The sequence below is a fragment of the Choloepus didactylus genome, chromosome 1 (assembly GCF_015220235.1).
Source record: "Choloepus didactylus isolate mChoDid1 chromosome 1, mChoDid1.pri, whole genome shotgun sequence".
NCBI lineage: Eukaryota > Metazoa > Chordata > Mammalia > Pilosa > Megalonychidae > Choloepus > Choloepus didactylus.
This window is the reverse complement of record NC_051307.1, coordinates 93,217,775-93,244,937: the sequence shown is the minus strand read 5'-3', so window position 1 is coordinate 93,244,937 and position 27,163 is coordinate 93,217,775. Positions and strand designations below refer to the sequence as shown.

The following is a 27,163-nucleotide window of genomic DNA, read 5'->3' as shown; positions in this document are numbered from 1 at the left end:
CCAAATAGAGTCGAGAGGTCACTCTGGTGGACATTCTTATGCACTATATAGATAACACCTCTTAGGCTTTAATGTATTGGAATAGCTAGAAGTAAATACCTGAAACTACCAAACTCCAACCCAGCAGTCTGGACTCCTTAAGACAATTATATAATAATGTAGATTACAAGGGGTGACAGTGTGATTGTGAAGACCTTGTGGATCACACCCCCTTTATCTAGTGTATGGATGAGTGGATGAATGGGGATAAAAACCAAAGGACAAATGGGGTGGGATGGGGGGATGATTTAGGTGTTTTTTCACTTTAATTTTTTATTCTTGTTCTGGTTCTTTCTGATGTAAGGAAAATGTTCAGAGATAGATTGTGGTGATGAACGCATAACTATGTTATCATACTGTGGACAGTGGATTGTATATCATGGATGATTGTATGGTGTGTGAATGTATTTCAATAAAACTGAATTAAAAAAAAAAAAAAAAAACCTTCCTACAAAGAAAATTCCATGGCCAGATGGCTTCAAAGGGGAATTTTATCAAACATACCAAAAGGAACTTACACCATTCCTGCTTAAACTCTTCTAAAATATTAAAGAAAGGGAACACAACTCATTTTATGAAGCTAACATCACTCTAACACCAAAACCTGTTTAAAAAACTACAAGAAAACTTCAGGCCAATCTCCCTAATAAATATAGAGCAAAAATTCTCAAAAAAAAAAAACAAAAAACTTGCAAATCAAATCTAAAGGCACACTAAAAAACTATACACCATGACCAAGTGGGATTCATTCCAGGCATTCAAGGATGGTTCAACATAAGAAAATCAGTCAATGTAATACAACACATTAACAAATCAAAAGGGAAAAATCAAATGATCATCTCTATAGATGCTGAAAAAGCATTTGACAAAGTCCAGCATCATTTTTTGATAAAAACCCTTCAAAAGGTAAGAATTGAAGGAAACTTCCTCGATAACATAAAGGGCATATATGAAAAAACCACAGCCAGCATTGTACTCAATGGTAAGAGACTGAAAGCCTTCCCCCTAAGATCAGGAAATAGAAAAAGATGCCCACTGTCATCACTATTATTAAACATTGTGCTAGAAGTTCTAGCTAAAGCAATTAGGCAAGAAAAAGAAATAAAAGGCATTGAAATTGGAAAGGAAGAGTAAAACTCTCATTAATTGCAAATGACATTATCCTTTATTTGGAAAATGCTGAGAAATCTATGACAAAGCTACTTGAGCTAATAAAAAATTCATCAAAGTGGTAGGATAAAGATTAATGTTTCTATACACTAGTAATGAGCTAACTGAGGAGGCAATTAAGAAAAATATTCCATTCACAATAGCAACTAAAACAATCAAATATCTTGGAATAAGCTTGACCAAAGATACAAACGACATCTCCACAGAAAGCTACAAAACTTTGTTAAAAGAAATCACAGAAGACCTAAATAGGTGGAAAGATATTCTGTGTTCATGGATAGGAAAGCTAAATGTTGTTAGGATGTCAATTCTATCCAAATTGATCTACAGATTCAATGCAATTCCAATAAAAATTCCAACAACATACTTTGCAGACTTGGAAAAGCTAGTTATGAAATTTATTTGGAAGGGAAAGGGGACTTGAATTGCCAAAAATATCCTAAAAAAAGAAGAACAAAGTAGGAGGACTTATACTTTCTGACTTTAAGGCTTATTATAAAGCCACAGTGGCCAAAAAAAGCATGGTATTGGCACAAAGACATATTGATCAATGGAATCAAATTGAGAGTTCAGAAATAGACACTCAGATATATGATCAATTGATTTCTTTTAATTCAGTTTTATTGAGATATATTCACATACTCTACAGTCATTCACAGTGCACAATCAACTGTTCACGGTACCATCATATAGTTGTGTGTTCATCAACCCAATCAATTTTTTAAACATTTTCCTTATTCCAAAAAGAATGAAAATAAGAATAAAAATAAAAGTAAGAAAGAACACCCAAAGCATTCCATCCACCATCCCACTCCATTTTTCATTTAGCTTTTGTCCCCATTTTTTTTTACTCATCTGTCCATACACTGGATAAAGGCAGTGTGAGCCACAAGGTTTTCACAACTATGTAGGTTTTCATAACTACAAGGTTTTCATAACTATGTAGCTCACACCATGTATGCTACATGGTTATGCAATTGTCTTCAAGAATCAAGGTTACTGGGTTGCAGTTCAACAATTTCAGGTATTTCCTTCTAGCTACTCCAATACACTAAAAACTAAAGAGGGATATCTATATAGTGCATAAGAATGCCCTCCAAAAGCCATTTTGAAATCAGAACTCTGAAGCAGATGCCAGCCACGTGCCTTCGCAGCTAACAGAGGTTTTCTGGACACCATTGGCCATCCTCCAGTGAAGGTTCCCCTTACCTTGGACACTTGATGGCTTTAAGACTGGAACTTTGTAACCAAATAAACCCCCTTTACAAAAGCCAAAAAAAAAAAAAAAAAAAAAAAAAAAAGAATGCCCTCCAGAGTGACCTCTCAACTCTGTCTGAAATTTCTCAGCCACTGAAACTTTATTTTGTTTCATTTTTCTTCCCCCTTTTGGTCAGAAATGCTTTCTCAATCCCATGATGCCAGGTCCAGGTTCACCCCTGGGACTCATGGTCTGCACTACCAGGGAGATTTCCACCCCTGGGAGTCATGTCCCAGGTAGTGGGGAGGGCAGTGAGTTCATCTGCAGAGTGGGCTTAAAGAGAGTCAACTGATTTTTGACAATGCCCCCAAATCCAGTCAACTCGGACAGAATAGTCTCTTCGGTAAACTGGGTTGGGAGAACTGGATATCCATATCCAAAGTAATGAAAGATGACCCCTACCTCACACCCTATACAAATTAATTCAAAGTGGATCAAAGACCTAAATACAAGAGTCAGTACCATAAAACTCCTAGAAGAAAATATATGGAAATATCTTCAAGACTTACTTATAGGAGGTAGCTTCTTAGACCTTATACCCAAAGCACAAGCAATGAAAGAAAAAATAGATAAATGGGAACTCCTCAAAATCAAATAATCTGTGCCTCAAAGGACATTGTCAAAAAGGTGAAGAGGAAGCCAATTCAATGGGAGAAAATATTTGGAAACCGTATATCTGATAAGGGTTTGCTATCCAGTATATATAAAGAAGTCCTACAACTCACTAGCAAAACAACAAATAATCCAATAACAAAATGGGCAAAAATATGAACAGATATTTTTCTAAGGAGGAAACTGAAATGGCTAAAAAGCACATGAAAAGATGTTCATCTTCATTAGCTATTAAGGAAATGCAAATCAAAACCACAGTAAGATATCATCTCATACCTATAAGGATGGCTGCCTTTAAACAAACAGGAAACTACAAATATTGGAGAGGATGTGGAAAAATGGAACAGTTGTCTGCTGGTGGGAATGTATAATGGCACATCTGCTGTGGAAGACAGTTTGGTGGTTCCTCAGAAAACTAAATATTGAGATGCCCTATGACCCAGCACTCCCACTACTTGGTATATACCCAGAAGATTTGAAAGCAGTGACACAAACAGATATTTGCACACCGATGTTCATAGCAGTATTATTCACAATTCCCAAAAGATGGAAACAATCCAAGGGTCCATCAACAGATAAGTGGATAAACAAAATGAGATCTATATATATATATACACACATACATACATACACACAATGGAATATTATGCAGCAATAAGATGGAATGAGGTCCTGTAGCATGTGACAACACGGAAGAACCTTGAGGACATGCTGACTGAAATAAGCCAGACACAAAAGGGCGGCTATTGTATGATTTCATAATATGATCCACCTAGGAAATAGAAACTCAGTCTTAAATTGTAGACTACAGGGGACCTAGAAATAGGCAGAAGCTAGAGAAGGGGGAGTAGTTACCTAATACATACAGACTTGTTAATGAGGATGAAGTTAAATGTATGGGAATGGATAAAAGTGACTATAGTTCATTATTGGAATAATAAGTAATAGTGCCATTTTAAGGTGAATAGGATTGAAAGGGGTTGTTTAAAGTCATGTTATCTCACCAATTAGCACTACAAATATAAATAAGTTCTCTTGTGAATGACTTCAAAGGTATGGCACTTATACAAAGAGTTAATAATAGAGTTGTATGTGGGAAAAATACCTATTGCATACTATTGGCTATATTTAACAGGAATACCTTACTAGTAGAACACCAATACTAGGGGTAAATAATTGGGGGAGGAATAAGAGTTATGGGGTGTTTGGGTTTTCTCTTTGGTGAGGTTGTGTCTGTTATTTTTCTCTTTGGAGCAATGAAAATTGTCTAAAACTGAGAGTGATGAAGATTGTACAACTAAGTGAGGATAATATGAGACATTGATTGTTTATTTTGGATAAAATACAAGCCATGTGAATATTTCTCAACAAAATCTGCAGATTCAAAAAAATAATAATAAATAAATAAACAGAAAGATTCAAGTGCTAGAGACAATGTGGAGAGTATCCTACCAGATTGGTACATTACCCTTTGCAAGGTAATGCAGCAGATCCAGAGGAGGCTAAACATAGCATCGTCATATGATTAGGCAATCCTGTTACTAGGAATATACTCAGAAGAAATGAAAGAAGGAACTCAAAGAGACATTTGCACACTGATGTTTATGGCAGCATTATTCATGATAGCCAATGGATGGAGGTGGCTGAAGGGTGCATCAACTGATGAGTGGAAGGGTGAACTGTGGTGTACACATACAATGGAATATTGTGCGGCTACAGAAAGGAATGAAGTTGTGAGGCATGCATTGAGGTGAATGAACCTTGAGGACATTATATTGAGTGAAATAGGCCAGCAATGAAAGAATAAATACTGTACAGTCTCATTTAGAAAACGCTTGTATGTAAAGTAGGGTCTAGATTGTAAGCTCTTACAGCAGTCATATTTATTCCTGAGTTTTAAGTGTTATTTCTAAATTCTGAGATGCTGTGCTCTTTGTGTATAACCAGGTAATTCCTTGGATCACTGACTATCTGTGTGACACCCCAGACTCATAGTTAGAGTTCTGCAGCTCTGAAAGTCAGCATTACTCCATTCAGCAACTATTAAAGAAGCTGAAAAAGAGACCAGACTTCAATTAAAGAGATGAACGAAGCTGAACTGGTTGGGACTAAGGTAAATCAGAATACAGGGTAAAGGATGATATTGTCCTTAATCTAAAACTTCACCTTCTGTGTGAGACCAAAGGAAGAGATGTTTAATTAGTCCAAAATTTAAATTTTTCTGTAGCACACAACCAGTTTGGTCAGTTCATTTAAATAACCTAAACATGGAGCCTAGAAAAAGGAATGAGATCTTGTAATTCTGTATAGCTTAATTTAATACCCTGATACATTCCAGAGTATGTTGGCAGATAACAAACAAGTTAAGTATTAGCAAAGTCTTTTGAAGGACTGGAGAAAAAATATGGGACTATTAAACTTCCCACCTTGGAAATCCTGATACTCTTTCAAGCATTGGGGACTCCCAACTAATAAGTCAAGCCCTTGATCTTGAGGCTTGCTCTTACAAAACTTGTTTCTGCAATGGGGAAGCTAAACCAATGTATAATTAGGCCTAAGAGTCACTTCCAGAGAACCTCTTTTATTGCTCAGATGTGGCCTCTCTCTCTAAGCCCAACTCTGCAAATAAATCACTACCACCCTCGCACACACAAACACACATGGGATATGACTTCAGGGGGTATAAGTCTCCCTGGCAATGTGGGACATGACTCCTAGGGATGAGCCTGACTCTGGCATTGTGGTACTAACAATACCTTCTTGACCAAAAGTGGGAAAAGAAATGTAACAAAATAAGGGTTCAGTGGCTAAGAGAGTTCAAATAGAGTTGGGAGGCTATTCTGGAAGTTTCTCTTACACAACCTTCAGCTAGATATTGCAAATTGCCATGATCTGCCAAGTCCCAACCAACGGTATTCCTGAAAACCCTAAAGAATACGCAGGGCCCTATCTGAGATTCTATAAGAAAGTTTCACTCACTAGGTTTATTTTGAAGAAACTTAAAACCTCCAGACTGTTCCTATGTCAGCTAAGCCCTGAAACCCAGTTACCAGTCTTTCCAAGAACAAACAGTTGCATCCCCTGTGCTGGTTTGAATGTATTATGTCCCCCAAAATGCCATTATCTCTGATGTAATCTTGTGGGGCACATTGATTGGTCTTTTTGCTTAGGGTGTGATCTTTTGATTGGATGTTTCCATGGAGATGTGACCCACCCAATTGTAGGTGATAACTGATGAGATATTTCCATGGAGGTGTGGTCCCACCCATTCAGGGTGGGCCTTGATCAGTGGAGCCATATAAATGAGCTGACTAACAGAAGGAACTCAGTGCAGCTGTGAGTGACATTCTGAAGAGGAGCTACAGCCAAGAGGGACACTTTGAAGAAAACACAGTTGCTGCAGATGAGAGACAGTTTGAAAATGACCGTTGAAAGCAGACTCTTGCTCCAGAGAAGCTGAGAGAGCACAAACATCCCAAGTGCAACTAAGAGGGACATTTTTGAGTAACTGCAGCCTAGAGAGGAATGTCCTGGGAGAAAGCCATTTTGAAACCAGAACTTTGGAGTAGATGCCAGCCACGTGCCTTCCCAGCTAACAGAAGTTTTCCGGACACCATTGGCCATCCTCCAGTGAAGGTACCCAGTTGCTGATGTGTTACCTTGGATACTTTATGGCCTTAAGACTGTAACTGTGTAGCCAAATAAACCCCCTTTTTATAAAAGCCAATCCATCTCTGGTGTTTTGCATTCTGGCAGCATTAGCAAACTACAACAGATTTTGGTACCAGAGAAGTGGGGTGCTGGTGCTGCTGTGTTTGCAAATACCAAACATGTTGGAATGGCTTTTTAAATGGATAAGGGGAAGATTCTGGAAGAATTGTGAGGCTATTGACAGAAAAGGCCTAAACTGCTTTGAAGAGACTGTTCGTGGAAATATGGACTCTAAAGATACTTCTGATGAGGCCTTGAGCAGAAATGATGAATGTATTGTTGCAAACTGGAAGGCAGGCAATCCTTGTTTTAAAGTAGCAAAGAATTTGGCAAAATTGAGTCCTGGTGTTGGATGGAAGGAAGAATTTGAAAGTGATGACCTGGAATATTTAGCTGATGAGATCTCCAAGCAAAACATAGAAGAAGTAGCCTGGCTTTTACTTGCAGCTTATAGTAAAATGTGAGACGACAGAGATAAGCTGAGAAATGAACTCTTGGTTTCAAAGAAACCAGAAATTGATGACCTGAAAAACTCTGGGCTTCCAGGGGGTAAAACCCCAGAAGTTACAGTCCAACATGAGGATGTAACCAAATATGGAACCCAGCCACCATTTCAGTACAAGCCAAGATTGGAAAAGGAGTTAAGCAGAAAGGATTTGTGGAAAGTCCTATTGTCTGATGGCTTTGACCCCTGTGTGCTTCATGTGAAGCCAACAGAATTTTTGCGAGATCTTTACAGACAGAGCAGCTGCTGGTCTGGACTGGAGGAGACAGACAAGGAACAAATTGAAGGAAAAATTTCTTCAAAGACAGAGCCATGGAGGTTGAGGTCTAGAGTCAACAGGCCTTGGGCTGGGAGAGTGGAGTGGCCCACATGCATGGAAAGAGTGAGTTTGCCCTGGAGGTCAAGGGTGGGCCTTCCGCCTTGATGCTCCGGAAGAGTTTTGCCACCCCAGGCCCCAAAGAGGGTGGATCACATTCCCAGGGAATTGGGAAGAGCCTGGCTGCCACCACACTGTTCTGAAGGGGTTGAGCGTGTGCCCCGGAGATGGAAGGGAATCTGGGTGCTGCCCCAATGTTTGAGGAGGGTGGGGCAAAGAAGGTAGTCTCACCAATGTGTGGATATGTTGGAGCACTCACCCAAGTGTTTGGAGAGGAAAGGGCTGCCGCAAAGGCCCTTAGGGAGGGTTAGACTCCCACTCTCTCAAGCCCCAAGGATGCAACGTCATTCTGTAAATGACTATCGGACTTTGAAATCTAATGGAGTTTGTCCTGCGGGTTTTAGGAACTGTTTTGGTCCCGTTAACCCTGTTTTCCTTACTCTTTCTCCTTATGGCAATGGGAATGTTTATCCTATGAATGTCCCTCCTTTGTATATTGGAAGTACATAACTTGTTACAAGTTTCACAGATCCACAGCTAGAGGGGAATTATGCCTTAGGACTGACCACACCTATAATTGATTTTGATAGAATTTTGTACTTTTGTTACTGAAATGATTTAAGTTTCTGTGATATTGTGATGGGATGAATGTATTTTGTATACAGAAAGATCATGTCATTTTGGGGTCCAGGGGATGGAATGTGCTGGTTTGAATGTATTATGTCCCCCCAAATGCCATTATCTTTGAAGTAATCTTGTGGGGCAGATTGATTGGTCTTTTTGCTTAGGGTGTGACCTTTTGATTGGATGCTTCCATGGAGATGTGACCCACCCAATTGTAGGTGATAACTGATGAGATATTTCCATGGAAGTGAGGTCCCACTCATTCAGGGTGGGCCTTGATCAGTGGAGCCATATAAATGAGCTGACTAACAGAAGGAACTCAGTGCAGCTGTGAGTGACATTTTGAAGAGGAGCTACAGCCAAGAGGGACACTGAAGAAAACACAGTTGCTGCAGATGAGAGACAGTTTGAAAATGACCGTTGAAAGCAGACTCTTGCTCCAGAGAAGCTGAGAGAGCACAAACATCCCAAGTGCAACTAAGAGGGACATTTTTGAGGAACTGTAGCTTAGAGAGGAACGTCCTGGGAGAAAGCCATTTTGAAACCAGAACTTTGGAGCAGACGCCAGCCATGTGCCTTCCCAGCTAACAGAGGTTTTCTGGACACCATTGGCCATCCTCCAGTGAAGGTACCCAGTTGCTGATGTGTTACCTTGGACACTTTATGGCCTAAAGACTGTAACTGTGTAACCAAATAAACCCCCTTTTATAAAAGCCAATCCATCTCCGGTGTTTTGCATTCTGGCAGCATTAGCAAACTAGAAGTGTGACTGTATGATTTGAAAACCTTGTGACTCACACTCCCCTTATCTAGTGCATGGAAAAATGAGTAGGAAAATAGGAGACAAAAAGTAAATGAATAATGGGGGAGGAGGATTGAGGAGTATGAGATATTTTGGGTGTTCTTTTGTACTTTTATTTTTATTTTTATTCTTATTGTCATTTTTATTTCTTGGAGTAATGAAAATGTTCAAAAAACTGTGGTGATGAATGCACAATTTTATGATGATACTGTGAACAATTCATTGTACATTTTAGATGACTGCATGGTATGTGAATATATCTCAATAAAATTGCATTAAAAAAATAAAAAAGAAACCACGTTACCCATCACCCAGCTTCTGCTATTATGAACTTGTGGTAATAATATATATATATATATATTTATATATATTTATATATATATATATATATATATATATATATATATAGAGAGAGAGAGAGAGAGAGAGAGAGAGAGATTGTTCACATACCATACAACTATCCAAAGATCCAAAGTATACAATCAATTGCCCATAATACAGCTGTGCATCCATCACAATTAATTTTTTTTCAATTTTTAGAACATTTTCATTACTCCAGAAAAGACATAAAGACAAAAAAAGGAAACTCAAATCCTCCCATACCCCTAACCACAACCCCCCTCCGTTACTGATTCAGAATTTTGGTATAGTACATTTGTTACAGTTGAAAGAATGTTAAAATACTACTAACTGTAGTATATAGTTTGCAGTAGGTATATGTTTTTTTACTATATGCCTCTCTATTATTAACTTCTAGTTATAGTGTCTTACATTTGTTCCAGTTCATGAGAGAGAGAGTTCTAACACTTGTATAGTTAATCACAGTCATTGTCCACCACAAGATTCATTGTTTTATTCATTCCCATCTTTTAACCTCCAACTTTCCTTCTGGTGACATACGTGACTCTGAACTTACCCTTTTCACCACATTCACACACCATTCAGCACTGTTAGTTATTCTCACAACATGCTACTATCACCCCTGTCAACTTCCAAACGTTTAAGTTCACCCTAGTTGAACATTCTGCTCATAATAAGCAACCACTCCCCATTCTTTAGCCTCCTTCTATATCCTGGTAACTTATATTTCATGTCTATGAGTTTACATATTATAATTAGTTCATATCAGTGAGACCATGAAATATTTGCCTTTATGTGTTTGTCTTACTTCACTCAATATAATGCCCTCAAGGTTTCTTCATCAACCCATTTTTTTTTACAGTTTTGTTCACACACCATACATTCCATCCTAAGTAAATAATCATTGGTTCCCTGTATAGTCACATATTTATGTATTCAGCACCATCACTACTATCTGTAAAAGGAATCTCCATTTCTTCCACAAAGGAGGAGGAAGAGTCAAAGAAGGCAGAGAGACAAAAGAAAAGAGAAAGAGAGAGAGAGAAAAAAAAAATGACAGCCAGAAAGCAACAAAAGGAAAGATAGCATTAACCTAAAGTAGAATAAAGAGTCAAACAACATCACCAATGCAAGGAGTCCCATACCCTTCCTCTATTCCACCCCCCCATATGCATTTAGCTTTGGTATATTGCCTTTGTTATATTAAAGGAAGCATAATACAATGCTTCCATTAATTATAGTCTCTACTTTGCATTGATTTTATTTTCCCCATCCCACTCTATTTTTAACACCTTGCAATGCTGACATTCATTTGTTCTACCTCATGTAAAACATATTTGTACCTTTTATTACAATCATTGAGCACCCTAGGTTTCCCTGAGTTACACAGTTCCAGACTTTACCCTTTGTCTTTTGTTCTGTTGTTCACATGGTCCCAACCTTCCTCTTTCAACCAGGCTCACAGTCATCTTTGTTCAGTGAACTTATATTGCTGTGCTACTATCTCCCAAAATTGTTTTCCAAACCTCTCACTCCTGTCTTTTCCTTTCTGTCTGCCGTGTTTCCTTTAGTGTTTCCTGTAGAGCAGGTATCTGGTTCACAAACTCTGTCATTGTCTGTTTGTCAGAGAATATTTTAAGCTCTCCCTCATATTTGAAGGACAGTTTTGCCAGATATAGGATTCTCGGTTGGTGGTTTTTCTCTTTCAGTATCTTAAATATATCACCCCACTTCCTTCTTGCCTCCATGGTTTCTATTGAGAAATCTGCACATAGTCTGATCAAGCTTCCTTTGTATGTGATGGATCACTTTTCTCTTGCGGCTTTCAGGATTCTCTATCTTTGATATTTGATAATCCGATTATTAAGTGTCTTGGCATAGGCCTATTCAGATAAATTCTGTTTGGGGTATGCTGGGCCACATGGATCCGTAATTTTATGTCTTTCATAAGAGATGGGAAATTTTCATTGATTATTTCCTCTATTATTGCTTCTGCTCCCTTTCCCTTCTCCTCTCCTTCTGGGACACCAATGACACGTACATTCCTGCTTTTCATTTTGTCCTTAAGTTCCCAGAGACGTTGCTTATATTTTTCCATTCTTTTCTGTGTCTGTTCTTTTGTGTGTAGGCTTTCAGGTGCCTTGTTCTCCAGTTCCTGAGTGTTTTCTTCTGCCTCTTGAGATCTGCTGTTGTAAGTTTCCATTGTGTCTTTCATCTCTTGTGTTGTGCCTTTCATTTCCACAGATTCTGCCAGTTGGTTTTTTGAACTTTCAATGTCTACGTTATGTACACCCAGTGTTTTCATTATATGGTTCATCTCTTTTGCTAACTTCCCTAAACTTTTTGAATTGACTTAGTATTAATTGTTTAAATTCTTGTATTTCAGTTGAAGTGTAAGTTTGTTCCTTTGACTGGGCCATAACTTTGTTTTTCTTAGTGTAGTTTTAGTTTTCCATTGGCTAGGCATAGTTTCCTTGGTTACCCCAATCAGGTTTTCTGAGACAAAAACAGGCTCCAGTCCCAGAAGGAAGAACTATTCAGTGTACAGTTTCCATGAGGGGGTGTCTTAGAATGATGGTACACCCTGTGAGGCCTCAGGTCACTGTGCTTTTCTGCCCAGCAGTTGGCACCTGTTAGCCTGTAACTCCAGACTGGTGTAAGGAGGTGTGGCCCATGGCTGTTTTCTCCCAGGCTCTGGGGTCTGGTTCTGAATGGAAGGCAGGTAGTAGAGCTGGGCCCCACCTCTTTCCTCTTATGGAAGATAGACTCCCTATGGAGAGGTCATTAGCATTTGAATACTCTCTCTCTCTTTGCCTGTGCTATCTCCACCCTTGTGTGGGTCAGAGCGCTGGGAACTGAAAATGGCTGAGGCTTTCTCCACTGAGCCAAAACAGGGACAGAAAGCCCCCTTCAGGGCCAGTCCATGGCCACCCTCTGGCTCTCCAAGGTCAGTCTTCACCAAAAGCCTCTGTCTAACTGTTGGGGATTCATAGCTTGTATCGAGCAGTCCATGTTTGTTAATTAAAACCCCAGTTGGAGCTCAGCTGAGATGAATTCACTTGCTTGGAGAGAGCTGCTCTCTAGCACCATGAGGCTTTTCAGCTCGGGCTGTGGAGTGGGGGGGGAGGGTCCTGGCTTGGGTCCACAGTTTTTACTTACAGATTTTATGCTGCGATCTCAGGCGTTCCTCCCAATTCAAGTTGGTGGTATGATGAGTGGACGGTCACGTTTGTCCCCCCGCAGTTATTCTGGATTATTTACTAGTTGTTCCTGGTTGTTTATTAGTTGTTCCATGGGGATTACTTAGCTTCTATGCCGCCACCTTAGATCCAAAAGCCTATAACTGATTTTTTTTTTCATTTTTATTGAGATTGTTCAGATACCATACAATTATCCAAAGATCCAAAGTGTACAATCACTTGCCCCTGGGTACCCTCATACAGCTGTGCATCCATCACACTTAATTTTTGTTCAATTTTTAGAAACTTTTCTTTACTCCAGACAAGAAATAAAGTGAAAGATGAAAAAAGAAAAAAAGAAAAGGAAACTCTAAACCTCCCCTATCCCTAACCAACCCCCTTCAATTGTTGACTCCTAGTACTGATATAGTACGTTTGTTACTGTTTATGAAAAAATGTTGAAATACTACTAACTGTAGTATATAGTTTGTAATAGGTATATAGTTCTTCCCTATATGCCCCTCTATTATTAACTTCTAATTGTATAGTCATACATTTGTTCTGGTTCATGAAGTGATTTCTAGTATTTATACAGTTGATCATGGACATTGCCCACCATAGGATTCAGTTTTATACATTTCCATCTTTTGACCTCCAACTTTCCTTCTGGTAACATATATGACTCTGAGCTTCCTCTTTCCACCTCATTCACACACCATTTGGCACTGTTAGTTATTCTCACATCTTGCTACCAACACCCCTGTTCATTTCCAAACATTTAAGTTCATCCTAATTGAACATTCTGCTCATACTAAGCAAGAGCATCTACATTTCTTCCACAAGGCAGGAGGGAGAGTCAAAGAAGGAGAGAGGCAAAAGAAAGAGGAAAAACAAAAAAATGACAGCTAGGAAGCAGCAAAAGGAAAAATAACCTTAAATCAAAGTAGAATAAAGAATCAGACAATACCACCAATGTCAAGTGTCTAACATGCCTCCCCTATCCCCCCCGCTTATCTGCATTCACCTTGGTATATCACCTTTGTTACATTAAAGGAAGCATAATACAATGATTCTATAAGTTACAGTCTCTAGTTTATGCTGATTGCATCCCTCCCCCAATGCCTCCCCATTTTTAACACCTTGCAAGGTTGACATTTGCTTGTTCTCCCTCGTAAAAGAACATATTTGTACATTTTATCACAATTGTTGAATACTCTAGATTTCACCAAGTTACACAGTCCCAGTCGTTATCTTTCCTCCTTTCTTGTGGTGTCTCACATGCTCCCCATCTTCCTCTCTCAACCGTATTCATAGTTATCTTTGTTCAGTGTACTTACATTGTTGTGCTACCATCTCCCAAAATTGTGTTCCAAACCACACACTCCTGTCTTCTATCACCCTGTAGTGCTCCCTTTACTATTTCCCGTAGGGCAGGTGTCTTGTTCACAAAGTCTCTCATTGTCTGTTTGTCAGAAAATATTTTGAGCTCTCCCTCATATTTGAAGGACTTGGTTGGTGGTTTTTCTCTTACAGTATCTTAAATATATCACACCACTTCCTTCTTGCCTCCATGGTTTCTGCTGAGAGATCCACACATAGTCTTATCAAGCTTCCTTTGTATGTAATGGATTGCTTTGCTCTTGCTGCTTTCAGGATTCTCTCTTTGTCTTTGACATTTGATAATCTGATTATTAAGTGTCTTGGCTTAGGCCTATTCATCTCTCTTCTGTTTGGAGTACGCTGTGCTTCTTGGATCTGTAATTTTATGTCTTTCATAAGAAATGGGAAATTTTCATTAATTATTTCCTCTATTATTGCTTCTGCCCCCTTTCCCTTCTCTTCTCCTTCTGGGACACCAATGATACGTACATTATTGTACTTTGTTTCATCCTTGAGTTCCCAGAGACGTTGCTCATATTTTTTCATTCTTTTCTCCATCTGCTCCTTTGCGTGTAGGCTTTCAGGTGTTTTGTTCTCCAGTTCCTGAGTGTTTTCTTCTGCCTCTTGAGATCTGCTGTTGTATGTTTCCATTGTGTCCTTCATCTCTTGTGTTGTGCCTTTCATTTCCATAGATTCTACTAGTAGGTTTTTTGAACTTTTGATTTCTGCTGTATACATGTCCAGTGCTTCCTTTACAGCCTCTATCTCTTTTGCAATATCTTCTCTAAACTTTTTGAATTGATTTAGCATTAGTTGTTTAAATTCCTGTATCTCAGTTGAAGTGTACATTTGTTCCTTTGACTGGGCCATAACTTTGTTTTTCTTAGTGTAGGTTGTAATTTTCTGTTGTCTAGGCATGGTTTCCTTGGTTATCCAAATCAGGTTTTCCCAGACCAGAACAGGCTCAGGTCCCAGAGGGAAGAAATATTCAGTATCTGGTTTCCCTGTGGGTGTGTCTTAGAAAATTGCTCCACCCTTTGATGCCTCGGGTCACTGTGCTTTTCTGCCCAGCAGGTGACGCCTGTTAGCCTGTAATTCTTGACTGGTGTGAGGAGGTGTGGCCATGTTCCCCCAGGCTCTGGGGTCTGGTTCTGAATGGAAAGGGCCCCACCCCTTTCCTCCTAGAGAAGACAGATTCCCCAGGTGGAGGTCATTAGCATTTCAATGGTCTAGCTCTCTGCTTGTGGTGTCTCCACCCTTCCCAAAGTCACAGCCCTGGAAACTGAAAATGACTGGGGCTTTCTCCACTGAGCCAAAAAAGAAACAGATAGTCCCCTTCAGATCCAGTCCAAGGCAACCCTCCGGCTCTCCCAGGGCAGTCGTCACCCAAAGCCTCCGTCTGTTTTTGCTGCGTACCTGTAGTGAGCAGTTCACACTCGCTACTTAAAAACCCCAGTTGGAGCTCAGCTGAGCTGTATTCGCTTGCTGGGAGAGAGCTTCTCTCTGGCACCACGCAGCTCTGCAACTCGCGCTATGGGGGAGGGGGTCTCCCGACCTGGTTCCGCAGGTTTTACTTACAGATTTTATGCTGTGTTCTCGGGCATTCCTCCCAATTCAGGTTGGTGTATGATGAATGGATGGTCTCGTTTGTCCCTCCGTAGTTATTCTGGATTATTTACTAGTTGTTTCTGGTTTTTTGTAGTTGTTCCAGGGGGACTACTTAGCTTCCACTCCTCTCTATGCCGCCATCTTGCCCGAGTCAAGCCCTATAACTGATTTTGATGGGATCTTGTACTTACCTATCGTTAGTTAAATGACTTAAGTTGCTGTGATATTGTGATGGGATGAATGTATTTTGTATTTGGAAAGAATATGTCTTTTGGTGTTTGGGAGTGGAATATGCTAGTTTGGATATATTATGTCCCGCCAAAAGCCATATTCTTTGATGCAGTCTTGTGAGGGCAGACATATTAGTGTTGATTAGATTGAAATTCTTTGAGTGTTTCCATGGAGATGCGACCCACCCAACTGTAGGTGATAACTCTGATTGGATAATTTCCATGGAGGTGTGGCCATGCCCATTCAGCATGGGCCTTGATTAGTTTACTAGAGCACTATATAAGCTCAGACAGAAGGAGCGAGCTTGCTACAGCCAAAAGGGACACTTTGAAGAATGCACAGGAGCTGAGAGAGGAACTTCAGCTTACAGAGACATTTTGGAGACAGCCTTTGAAAGCAGACTTTTACTCTGGAGAAGCTAAGCAAGGACAAATGCCCCAAGAGCACCTAAAAGTGACATTTTGGAGAGGAGCTGTAGCTAAGAGAGGACAAAATATCCCAAGAGCAACACTTTGGAGAACACCATTTTGAAACACAACCTGGGAGCAAGCAGATACCAACCACATGTCTTCCCAGCTAACAGACGCTTACGGATGCCATCAGTCATCCTTTAGTGAAGGTACCCTTTGTTAATGGCTTACCTTGGACACTTTATGGCCTTAAGACTGTAACTCTGTAACCAAATAAACCTCCTTTATAAAAGTTGATCCATTTCTGGTGTTTTGCAAAAGGGCAGCATTAGCAAACCAGAACAGTATACAATCAACTGCTCACAGTACCATCATATAGTTGTGCACTCAACACCACAGTCAATTTTTTAACATTTTCCTTACTCCAAAATAAATAAATAAATAAATAAAAGTAAAAAGAACACCTGAAACATTCCATCCCACACTATTTTTCTTTTAATTTTTGTCTCCATTTTTCTACTCATCTGTCCATACACTCGATATAGGGAGTGTTAGCTTTTGGCAGTTTTTAACCAAGTCTATTATCAGCAGTCACTTTGGATATAATGACTAATACATCACAGAGGACAGCCAGTTTGCCATTCTTGCACCCATTCTATCATCCATCTACAAATACATTACATTTCCATTATGCCGTTTTTCCTTACCTATCAATCTGAATTTTCTTCAGTGTCTCAGTAGTCAATATGGTCTGCCTTGCAGGTTTTCTGAAGATAAGATCCTGCAAATTGTTAAACTCCACTGCAGACTGGCCTCCTTGTCTGATTTCAGGCAACTTGGGCACTTCTATAGAAAAGAATGGAGTAGGCTTTTTCAAGGTTGTTGAGACCACTTGAAATTTATCTTGGCTTTTCCCTTTTAAATTCACTTCTTTGTTTTTCTTCTAAAAATAAAAAAATGATGTTTTGCGTAAGAAAGATTTTAAAAGAGTAAAGAGACAATAGCTTAAAAAATAGGTCCTCTGTCTACAGTTTTCAATCACATCTTGTCCCATTTACACTCTATATTCCAAATGTGCCCTTTTCTTCAGCCACACCAAACCATATTATCTGCTGTACTGCATTTCACTGCCTTCACAGGGAAATGTCATGCCACAATTTACTACCTGGTAAACTTTCTTTAAGACTCTGATCAAAGGCAAACTTCTTTGTGAAATAGCTCCATTAACAAGTATTTACCATATTCTAATAATTTGTTTAAATATCTCCATTAGTTTGTGAATTCTGTGAGGGCAGGGACAGTGTCTTAGAGATCATGGTTTACTTCAAATTCTTTTTGGAACCAGATTGGATATTAAATAAGTGTGGCCCTCTTTATATTCCCACTTCTTGGAATAATGCTTAGAACATAGCAGAGACTCAAATGTTCATTGACCACATGAATTTGAAATATAAAGAATGAAAGGAAAATCATACCAAAAAGCAAAAAGTTAAAAGTAGATTTAGTTGTGTGATACAGATGTTGAGGGTCATTGTGGGGAAATACCAAAATAATTTCCTTTTTAGACCCAAACTTCAATACTAATGGGAGTAGACATTACCAGAGGAACAGCCTATGTCTTTTAATTGGTGATTCTTCTTTAATCTGTGGCTAAAAGCATGAGCTATTGAGAAGCCATATAATATAGTGGCTATGCATGCGTGTGGATTCTGAAGCCAGACTTCCTGGTTTGAATCCTGGCTCTACCTCTTACTAATCATATTCACCATTGGCAACTTATTAAAATCTCTGTGCCTCATTTTTCCCACCAATAAAATGGCAATAATAATAGTACCTACCCTTACAGAATTACTGTGAGGATTAAATGAGTTAATATACATTAAGCATTTAAAATAATACATAGTCAGAAATATATACTTAATTGTTGTGACTACTTAAATTCTGGTTTTGAGCCTGTAGTGATCTGGAGCTATGTACCCCAGAAAGCATGTTCTTAAACTTAATCCATTCCTGTGTGAATCCATTCTAAGTAGGACCTTTTGATAAGGTTATATCACTTAAGTTGTGGCCCAACTCAATCAGGACAGGTCTTAATCCTATTACTGGAGTCCTTTATAAGCAGAATGAAATTCAGAGAGAAAGCCACAGAAGAGCAGAAGCTGAATGCCAACAACACCTGGAAGAGAAGGGAGAGACCAAGAGAGGCTACCGTGTGCATCGCCACAAGACAGAGGGGCCCAGACCAAGGGTAACTGGCAGTCAGCCCCAGACCACTAGTCTCTGGGAAGAAAGCATCGCCTTGACACTACCCTGATTTGGACTTCTATTAGCCCCAAAACCGTGAGCCAATAAACTTCCATTGTTGAAACCAACCCATTGCATGGTATTTGCTTAAGCAGTCAATCAAACTAAAACAGCACCTATGCACGTAAGAAAGGTTTACCTGGATATTCATACATTAAGTTGGAGAGTTAAACTTCAACAAGCCTAGAAGTGTTAAAAACAAAACTACAACAGAAACTATCCTGAAAGGTTAATAACCCAATTCAAGACCATTTTTTCTTTATATCAACAATAAGCAAAGATTTATACCTGAAGAAAACATTTGTAGGCAAGTACAAAACAAAATGCTGCCTTAAATAAGAAACAAATTTTAATACACTCCTTTATATTAAGACTGATTGACTACAAAGAGAATAGAAACCATAGGATTTCAACAACTAAACTGAAACTTACCTGGATAGAAGGAAAACCTTAAATATAAGGATGGTTATTATTCTAGGTTTTGCCTAGAGGGAAAAGGGGGAATGTAAGACCTAGGAGACTCCATTTTTCTCATTTCCCTAATCATTATACCTCTATCTTTTTGCATGGCTGTCTAGAAAAGGAAGCAAATATGTCACAACCTGATTTATTAACTACTAGAATTAAATGTAAATTTTTAGAAGATAACTTAAAGAAGGTAGCTAAATATTCTAGTCTAACCACTAAAAAAATATTTTTATATAGCACACACTATGTTACAAGGTAAGTTATCAGACCCTAAGGGAATTCAAACATAAGAAAAACTGAGAGAGCTCTTTCCAAACCTTGACCAAGTGCTCCCACTACTGGCATAACCTGGTACATCCGTTTAATTTTCATCATTCTAGTCTACGACTATAATAAATGAAAATCTATCTGGAGATATCCTTAGCTGCAAAAATGGGGGACAAAGAAGGTTATAAGGCTAAACAATGTGAAGCATTAGGGAAAGAAAATATCCATATACATATGAAGATTTGAAAATATGTATCCTACACCAAATAGGGCAATAGCATCTTAAAATTCATGAGTTAGAACAACTGTAGTACTATCAAGTAAAAAAAAAATTTTTTTTTGAAAGATAATTCACAATATATTGAGAAAGGGGCTTTTAAAATTGCTAATAACCAAGAAGCATTTAGTATTTATACTACTATAAAAGTATAAGCAGGGTTTCTACTAAGTCACAAAATTTTGTGAGTAAAAGATCATTATAATATTAATGTGGAATTGGTACAGAGTTTCTGTTTAGGGTGATGGAAAAGTTTTGGTAATATATGTTGGTGGTGATGGTAGCTCAACATTGTGACTGTAATTAACACCATTGAGTTACATATTTGAATGTGGTTAAAAGTAGAAATTTTAGGTTGTATATATGTTACTAGAATAAAAATTTTAAAAAGCATAGAACTGTAAAGAAAGAACAATGAACCTTAATGCAAACTATAGGTTACAGTTAATAGTATAATTATAATAATAACGTTTCATCAATTGTAAAAAAGTTACCAATCTAATGCAAAGTGTTATTAATGGGGAAAACTGTGTGTGAGGGGGTATCTGGGAACTACGTATGTTCTGCATGATATTTCTGTAAACCTACAACTTCTCTAAAAAAAAATTACCATTATAAATCAGAATAAAACAATGCAAAAGTTTCATTCTGTTACTGGAGTGGTGACCCCTGCTAAACAGAGGCTTTTTCATTTTCTCTTGAGTTTCATGATGGTAAATTACCCTTTTTTAAGCCTGACAGGATCACTGATAAGACTGTAACTTTTTGCTGATTATCTCCCCTTTTTATTTTTGATTCTACTGGAGACAATAAACAGGAAAGAAAAAGTAGTTTCTTCTGTTTCGTTAGCTAACTTAATTTAAAAATTAGACTTACTTAATGCATTGTGAGTTCGTTCTTGGGTTCCAAATCTATTGCCTTTCATAAATTGAGAAGAATATTTATTTGCATTATAAAATTCCTATAATACTCATTAATGTCATTTTTTTCAACTACATTGAGATATAGTCACAAACTTATTAATGTCATTTTTAAACTACCCCAGAACTCATGGAATGTTATCATTGGAAGGACCATATGGATCATGTAGTTAAAACTCCATCACATTTTACAAACAACAAAACTAAGAACAAGAAAGTGAAGTGAATTGCTCAAAGTACACAACTAAATTGCAAAAGTCTCCTGACTTCAAATCCAATGTTCTATTAAAATATTATATAAACTTTAAAATTTTCTGTTTTAGTTCCCCAGATACTAAAACGAATACCATACAATGGGTTGGCTTAAAGAATGGGAACTTGGGGACTCACGGTTCTGAGGCTGGCAGAAGTCCAAAATCAAGGCATCAGCAGGTGATCCCTTCGCCCAGAAGACTGTGGCATTCTGGGGCTGGCTGCCTGCAATGCTTGGTCCTTGGTTTTTCTGTCACATGGCAATGCACATGGCAATGTCTTCTCCTTTCTTTTCCAGGCCCCATTGACTTCCAGCTTCTGGTTGTTCCCCATGGCTTCTGTTGCTGTCTGACTTTCACTCTGCTGATAAAGGATTCCAATAATACAGATTAAAACCCGATCTGATTCAGTTGGTAACACCTTAACTGAAGTAACATCTTGAAGAGATCTTATTTACAATGAGTTAAGCCCACCAGAATGAGAACCGAGACCAAGAACATGTCCAAACTGGGGTACACAATTCAACCTACCATACTTCAGTAAAAGCTTTAAGGACCCAGGCTGTATGTATAATAATAATAACAACAATGAAAACAATGACCTGTAAGAGCAATTAAAAGAAATTTAATTTCTTCTCACAACAAATATGGACTTCCTTTCCATGAGACATGGAAAGCAGTTTACTCTCATTCATATAGAAATTTTCATTTGTTGCAGAATGATAAATAAGAATATACACTGTACCAATTTAGCCGCTGTGGAAGACAGTTTGGCAGTTCCTCAGAAAACTAAATATTGAGCTTCCATATGACCCAGCGATTTTGCTACTTGGTATATACCCAGAAGATCTGAAAGCAGTGACACAAACAGACATTTGCACACCAATGTTTATAGTGGCATTGTTCACAATTGCCAAAAGATGGAAACAATCCACATGCCCATCAACAGGTGAATGGATAAACAAAATGTGGTATATATCATGGAATATTATGCAGCAGTAAGAAGGAATGAGGTCTGGAAGCATGCAACATGGATGAATCTTGAGGACATAATGCTGAGTGAAATAAGTCAGACACAAAAGGACAGATATTGTATGATTTCACCAACATGAACTAACTAGAATATGTAAACTCAGAGTCTTAAAATGTAGAATATAGGATACCTAGAAAGAGAAGTTAGAGAAGGAGGAGTGGTAACCTAGTATGTTCAAAATATATAATGAGGTTGAACTTAAAATGTTTGGAAATGGATATGGGGTGAGGGTAGCTTGTTGGTGGGAATATAAGGAATAGTGCTGTATTGTAAGTGATCTTGGTTGAAAGGGGTTGTTTAGAGTCATGCATGTCACCGATTAACACTACAATTTTTTTAAATTCAGTTTTATTGAGATATATTCAGATACCATACAGTTATCCATGGTATACAATCAACTGTTCACAGTACCATCTTACAGTTGTGCATTCATCACCGCAATCTATTTTTGAACATTTTCCTTACACCAGAATCAGAATCAGAATAAAAACTAAAAATAAAAAAAGAACACCCAAATCACACACACACCCCTCCCACCCTATTTTTCATTTAGGTTTTGTCCCATTTTTCTACTCATCCATCTATACACTGGATAAAGGGAGTGTGATCCACAGGGTTTTCACAATCACACTGTCATCCCTTGTAAGCTACATTGTTATACAACTGTCTTCAAGAGTCAAGGCTACTGGGTTGGAGTTTGGTAGTTTCAGGTATTTACCTCTAGCTATTCCAATATATTAAAACCTAGAAAGTATTATCTATATAACGCATAAGAATGCCCACCAGAGTGACCTCTCAACTTCATTTGAAATCTCCCAGCCACTGAAGCTTTATTTCGTTTGATTTCGCATCCCCCTTTTGGTCAAGATGTTCTCAATCCCACGATGCAAGGTTCAGATTCATCCCTGGGAGTCATATCCTGCGTTGCCAGGGAGATTTATACCCCTGGGAGTCAGGTCCCATGTAGGGGGAGAGCAGCAAGATCACCCGCCAAGGTGGATTAGTTAGAGTGAGAGTGACACATCTGAGCAACAGAGGTACTCAGGGGGAGTCTCTTAGGCACAATTATAAGCAGGTTTAGCCTCTCCTTGCAGCAACAAGCTTCATAGGGGCCAGCCCCAAGACAGAGGGCTCAGCATATCAAGCCATCAGTCCCCAATGTTTGTGACAACATCAGCAACAATCCAGGTGAGGGAGTCCAACACCTCTGCATTCTCCCCCAGCTCTTCAGTGGGGCCCCAAATATATATTTTTATTCTCTACCCAAATCACTTTAGGATGTGTTGCTATTTCATTCTATTCTATACAGACCTACCATAGCTCACTTCCTATTCAAAGTTCCATGTAATTGTAACACTACAAACTTAAATAAATACTTACATGAACTGGTACAAATGTAGGACACTGGTACAAAGATTTAATAATAGAGTGGTATGTAGGGGGAAAACACCTATTGCAAACTACGAACTATAGTTAACAGCAATACCTTAAAATTCTTTCATCAACAGTAACTGGTGCACCACATCAATATTAGGGGTCAATAATAGGGGGAGATAAAGGATATGGGGTGTTTTGGGTTTTCTTTTTTTCTGTCTATCTGATAATTTTCTTTTTGGAGTAATGAAATTGTCTAAAAGTGAATGTGATGATGATTGCACAGCTAAGTAATGATACTGTGAGATATTTATTGTATAATTTGATGGAATACATGATAAATGAATATATCTCAATAAAAGCTTCAAAAAAGAATATATGCTGTACAAATTATATAATGTAATTTTGTGAAATAACAAGTGTATATACATATTTATATATTATTTCTGTTTTATAGCTACACCCTAAGTTATCAAAATTTCCAAGTGCTTAAGAATTTATAAGGATATTGTTACTACCAAGTTGATTTTCTTGATAACTCAGTGGTGCCTTGCAGAGGAGCCCATAACATGATTGAAAACCTAATGCCCGGCACAATAATGTGGCTGGATATTCAAAAAGACAGGTTGCAACATATTCAGCAATGACAACAAAGTCATCTTGGAATAAAGCAATGTTGAGAGAGTCAGGTCAAATTTTCTTCCTCTAGTGTTCAGTTAGCATTTAACAGCTGAGAAATACAAGATAAGTGGGACAATTCAGTCCTTTGTCTGTCTTCCTCATTCTGTCTCTCTCTATATATTGTGTTTATACTGATTTAACTATAGGCCTTTTGAATAATGTTAATATATTAGAAGAAAAGGACGTTCTGACCAGTAATATACCTTGAACTATAGCTATTTCACTCCAATTGAAAGTACATATCTCAGATAATTATTCAGCTCTCCATCTGAGTTAAAGGTGCTGCTTCCCAAGTTAAATGTAATGGCATAGGTACTCTAAATGATGGAGAAATTAAAAGGAAGAAAGCAGAAATTAAATAATGGTGAGTGCATATACCATGCTAGTGCTTTGACTTCTTTCATATTGAACTGGCATGATATAGTTTAGAATAGAGAGCTGGTCTGTGGCATCCTCCAGAACTGCGGAGATCCTCAGTACATCTAGAAGGGAGAGTGACTCTATATTTTCCTGGATGATTTCTACATCTGTATCTTGGGCTATTTCTTCTTGTTCTATAGCACTAGGTGGTTCTCCTGTCACTGACACCATCACCTCAGAAGGCCAAACTTTCGGAGGAAAGTTTGGGACTTCCAGCTTTCTAAGGAAAGAATATAGAAAAAAATACGTGTTAGCCACCAGATGTTTAAATATTACTTAAACTCAAAAGCACAAATAGCATACAGATTAGCTCCAGTGAAGTTCACATTGTCATATAACCTAGATGAAAAACAGAAATAGGAATCTGCATGTGATTCTGCTAAATATTAGTGATATTCTGACCAACCAAAGGCAAGTAACTTATTATTTGTAAATTGTATGTAGCTCATGCTCTTTGGCCATGCTTAACCAATTTGAATTTGAGTCAAAATTAACTTTTTTTTTCCCTAGCAGCATCTTTAGATGCTAATCAAAAGTGTCTCATGATTAATGAAAAACAGAATGGAAGGCAGCCTCCAAGATGGGCCAAATGCTTCTCACCTCCTGGTATTCATGCCCTTGTGTACTCTCCCTGACACTGAATAAGACTAACCTATGTAACCCAATAGGATATGGGGAAATGACGGAGTGTGACTTCCAAGTCTACGTAATAAAAGATATTGGACCTCTAACTCTGTGGGAAGCCAGCTGCCTTGCCAGGAGGACTCTTAAGCACTCTGGTGGAGATGTTAATGGAGGTGAGGAACTAAAGTCTCTGGCCAACAACCAGCAACATCTAGCTAACTATGTAAACGAACCATCTTGGAAGTAGATCTTCCAGCACTAGTCAAGTCTTCAATGAATGCAGTCCTGGCCCACTTCAACCTTATGAGAGACCCCAAGCCAGAACCTACACAGCTAAACTGCTACTAAACTCCTGATCTTCAGAAGGTGTGTGAAATAATAAATGTTTGTGTTAAGCTACTGGGTTTCAGAGTAATTTGATATACAACAGTAGATAACTAACAAATAACAGAAGGCATAATTTTACAAAAATATACAAAATAAATTAGAATTTTGCACAGTGAATCCTAAGTTAAACCAGGAACTATGGTTAAAAGTACAATTATAAATATATGCTTTCATCAGTTGTAACAAATGTACCATACCAATGCAAGATGTTAATAGTAAGGTGGTATATAGGAATCGTGTATTTTATGCATGATTGTTCTGTAGACCCACAACTTCTCTAAAAAAAACAAACAAAAACAATGAGATAGAACTGGAGTCCGAGACAGGCAAGATGGCGGCATAGAGAGGAGTGGAAGCTAAGTAGTCCCCCTGGAACAACTACAAAAAAACAGAAACAACTAGTAAATAATCCAGAATAACTGCGGGGGGGGGACAAACGAGACCATCCACTCATCATACACCAACCGGAAATGGGAGGAATGCCCGAGAACACAGCATAAAATCTGTAAGTAAAACCTGCGGAACCAAATCGTGAGACCCCCACCCCCATAACCCAAGCTGCAGAGCCGCATGGTGCCAGAGAGAAGCTCTCTCCCAGCAAGCGAATATAGCTCAGCTGAGCTCTAACTGGGGTTTTAAGTAGTGAGTGTGAACTGCTCACTACAGGTACGCATCCCCAAAAACAGACAGAGGCTTTCGGTGACGACTGACCTGGGAGAGCCGGAGGGTCACCTTGGACTGGGTCTGAAGGGGACTGTTTCTTTTTTGGCTCAGTGGAGAAAGCCCCAGTCATTTTCAGTTTCCAGGGCTGTGACTCGGGGAAGGGAGGAGACAGCACAAGGAGAGAGCGAGACCACTGAAATGCTAATGACCTCCACCTGGGGGCTCTGTCTTCTCTAGGAGGAAAGGGGTGGGGCCCTTTCCATTCAGAACCAGACCCCAGAGCCTGGGGGAACACAGCCATACCGCCTCACACCAGTCAAGAATTATAGGCTGACAGGTGCCACCTGCTGGGCAGAAAAGCACAGTGACCCGAGGCATCAAAGGGTGGAGCAATTTTCTAAGACACACCCACAGGGAAACCAGATACTGAATATTTCTTCCCTCTGGGACCTGAGCCTGTTCTGGTCTGGGAAAACCTGATTTGCATAAACAAGGAAACCATGCCTAGACAACAGAAAATTACAACCTACACTAAGAAAAACAAAGTTATGGCCCAGTCAAAGGAACAAACGTACACTTCAACTGAGATACAGGAATTTAAACAACTAATGCTAAATCAAATCAAAAAGTTTAGAGAAGATATTGCAAAAGAGATAGAGGCTGTAAAGGAAGCACTGGACATGTATACGGCAGAAATCAAAAGTTCAAAAAAACAACTAGAAGCTATGGAAATGAAAGGCACAACACAAGAGATGAAAGACACAAGGGAAACATACAACAGCAGATCTCAAGAGGCAGAAGAAAACACCCAGGAACTGAAGAACAAAGCACCTGAAAGCCTACACACAAAGGAGCAGATGGAGAAAAGAATGAAAAAATATGAGCAATGTCTCCAGGAACTCAAGGATGAAACAAAGTACAATAATGTACGTATCATTGGTGTCCCAGAAGGAGAAGAGAAATGAAAGGGGGCAGAAGCAATAATAGAGGAAATAATCAATGAAAATTTTCCATCTCTTATGAAAGACATAAAATTACAGATCCAAGAAGCACAGTGTACTCCAAACAGAAGAGATATGAGTAGGCCTACACCAAGACACTTAATCAGATTATCAAATGTCAAAGACAAAGAGAGAATCCTGAAAGCAGCAAGAGAAAAGCGATCCATTACATACAAAGGAAGCTTCATAAGACTATGCGCGGAGCTCTCAGCAGAAACCATGGAGGCA

At 38.7% G+C, this 27,163-nt stretch overlaps 1 protein-coding gene across 2 annotated transcripts in view; it reads right to left on the bottom strand.

The window, feature by feature from the left end:
- Positions 1 to 27,163, bottom strand: part of IQCG (IQ motif containing G) — a 70,776-nt gene that overhangs the window by 34,800 nt on the left and 8,813 nt on the right. For both annotated transcript variants that reach the window (XM_037837420.1, XM_037837414.1), the window contains exons 3-4: positions 24,219 to 24,480; positions 16,973 to 17,208 (exon numbers count right to left, since the gene is read on the bottom strand). In XM_037837420.1, the coding sequence (XP_037693348.1) occupies positions 16,973 to 17,208; positions 24,219 to 24,480 (498 nt within the window). The remainder of the gene's footprint in view (positions 1 to 16,972; positions 17,209 to 24,218; positions 24,481 to 27,163) is intronic.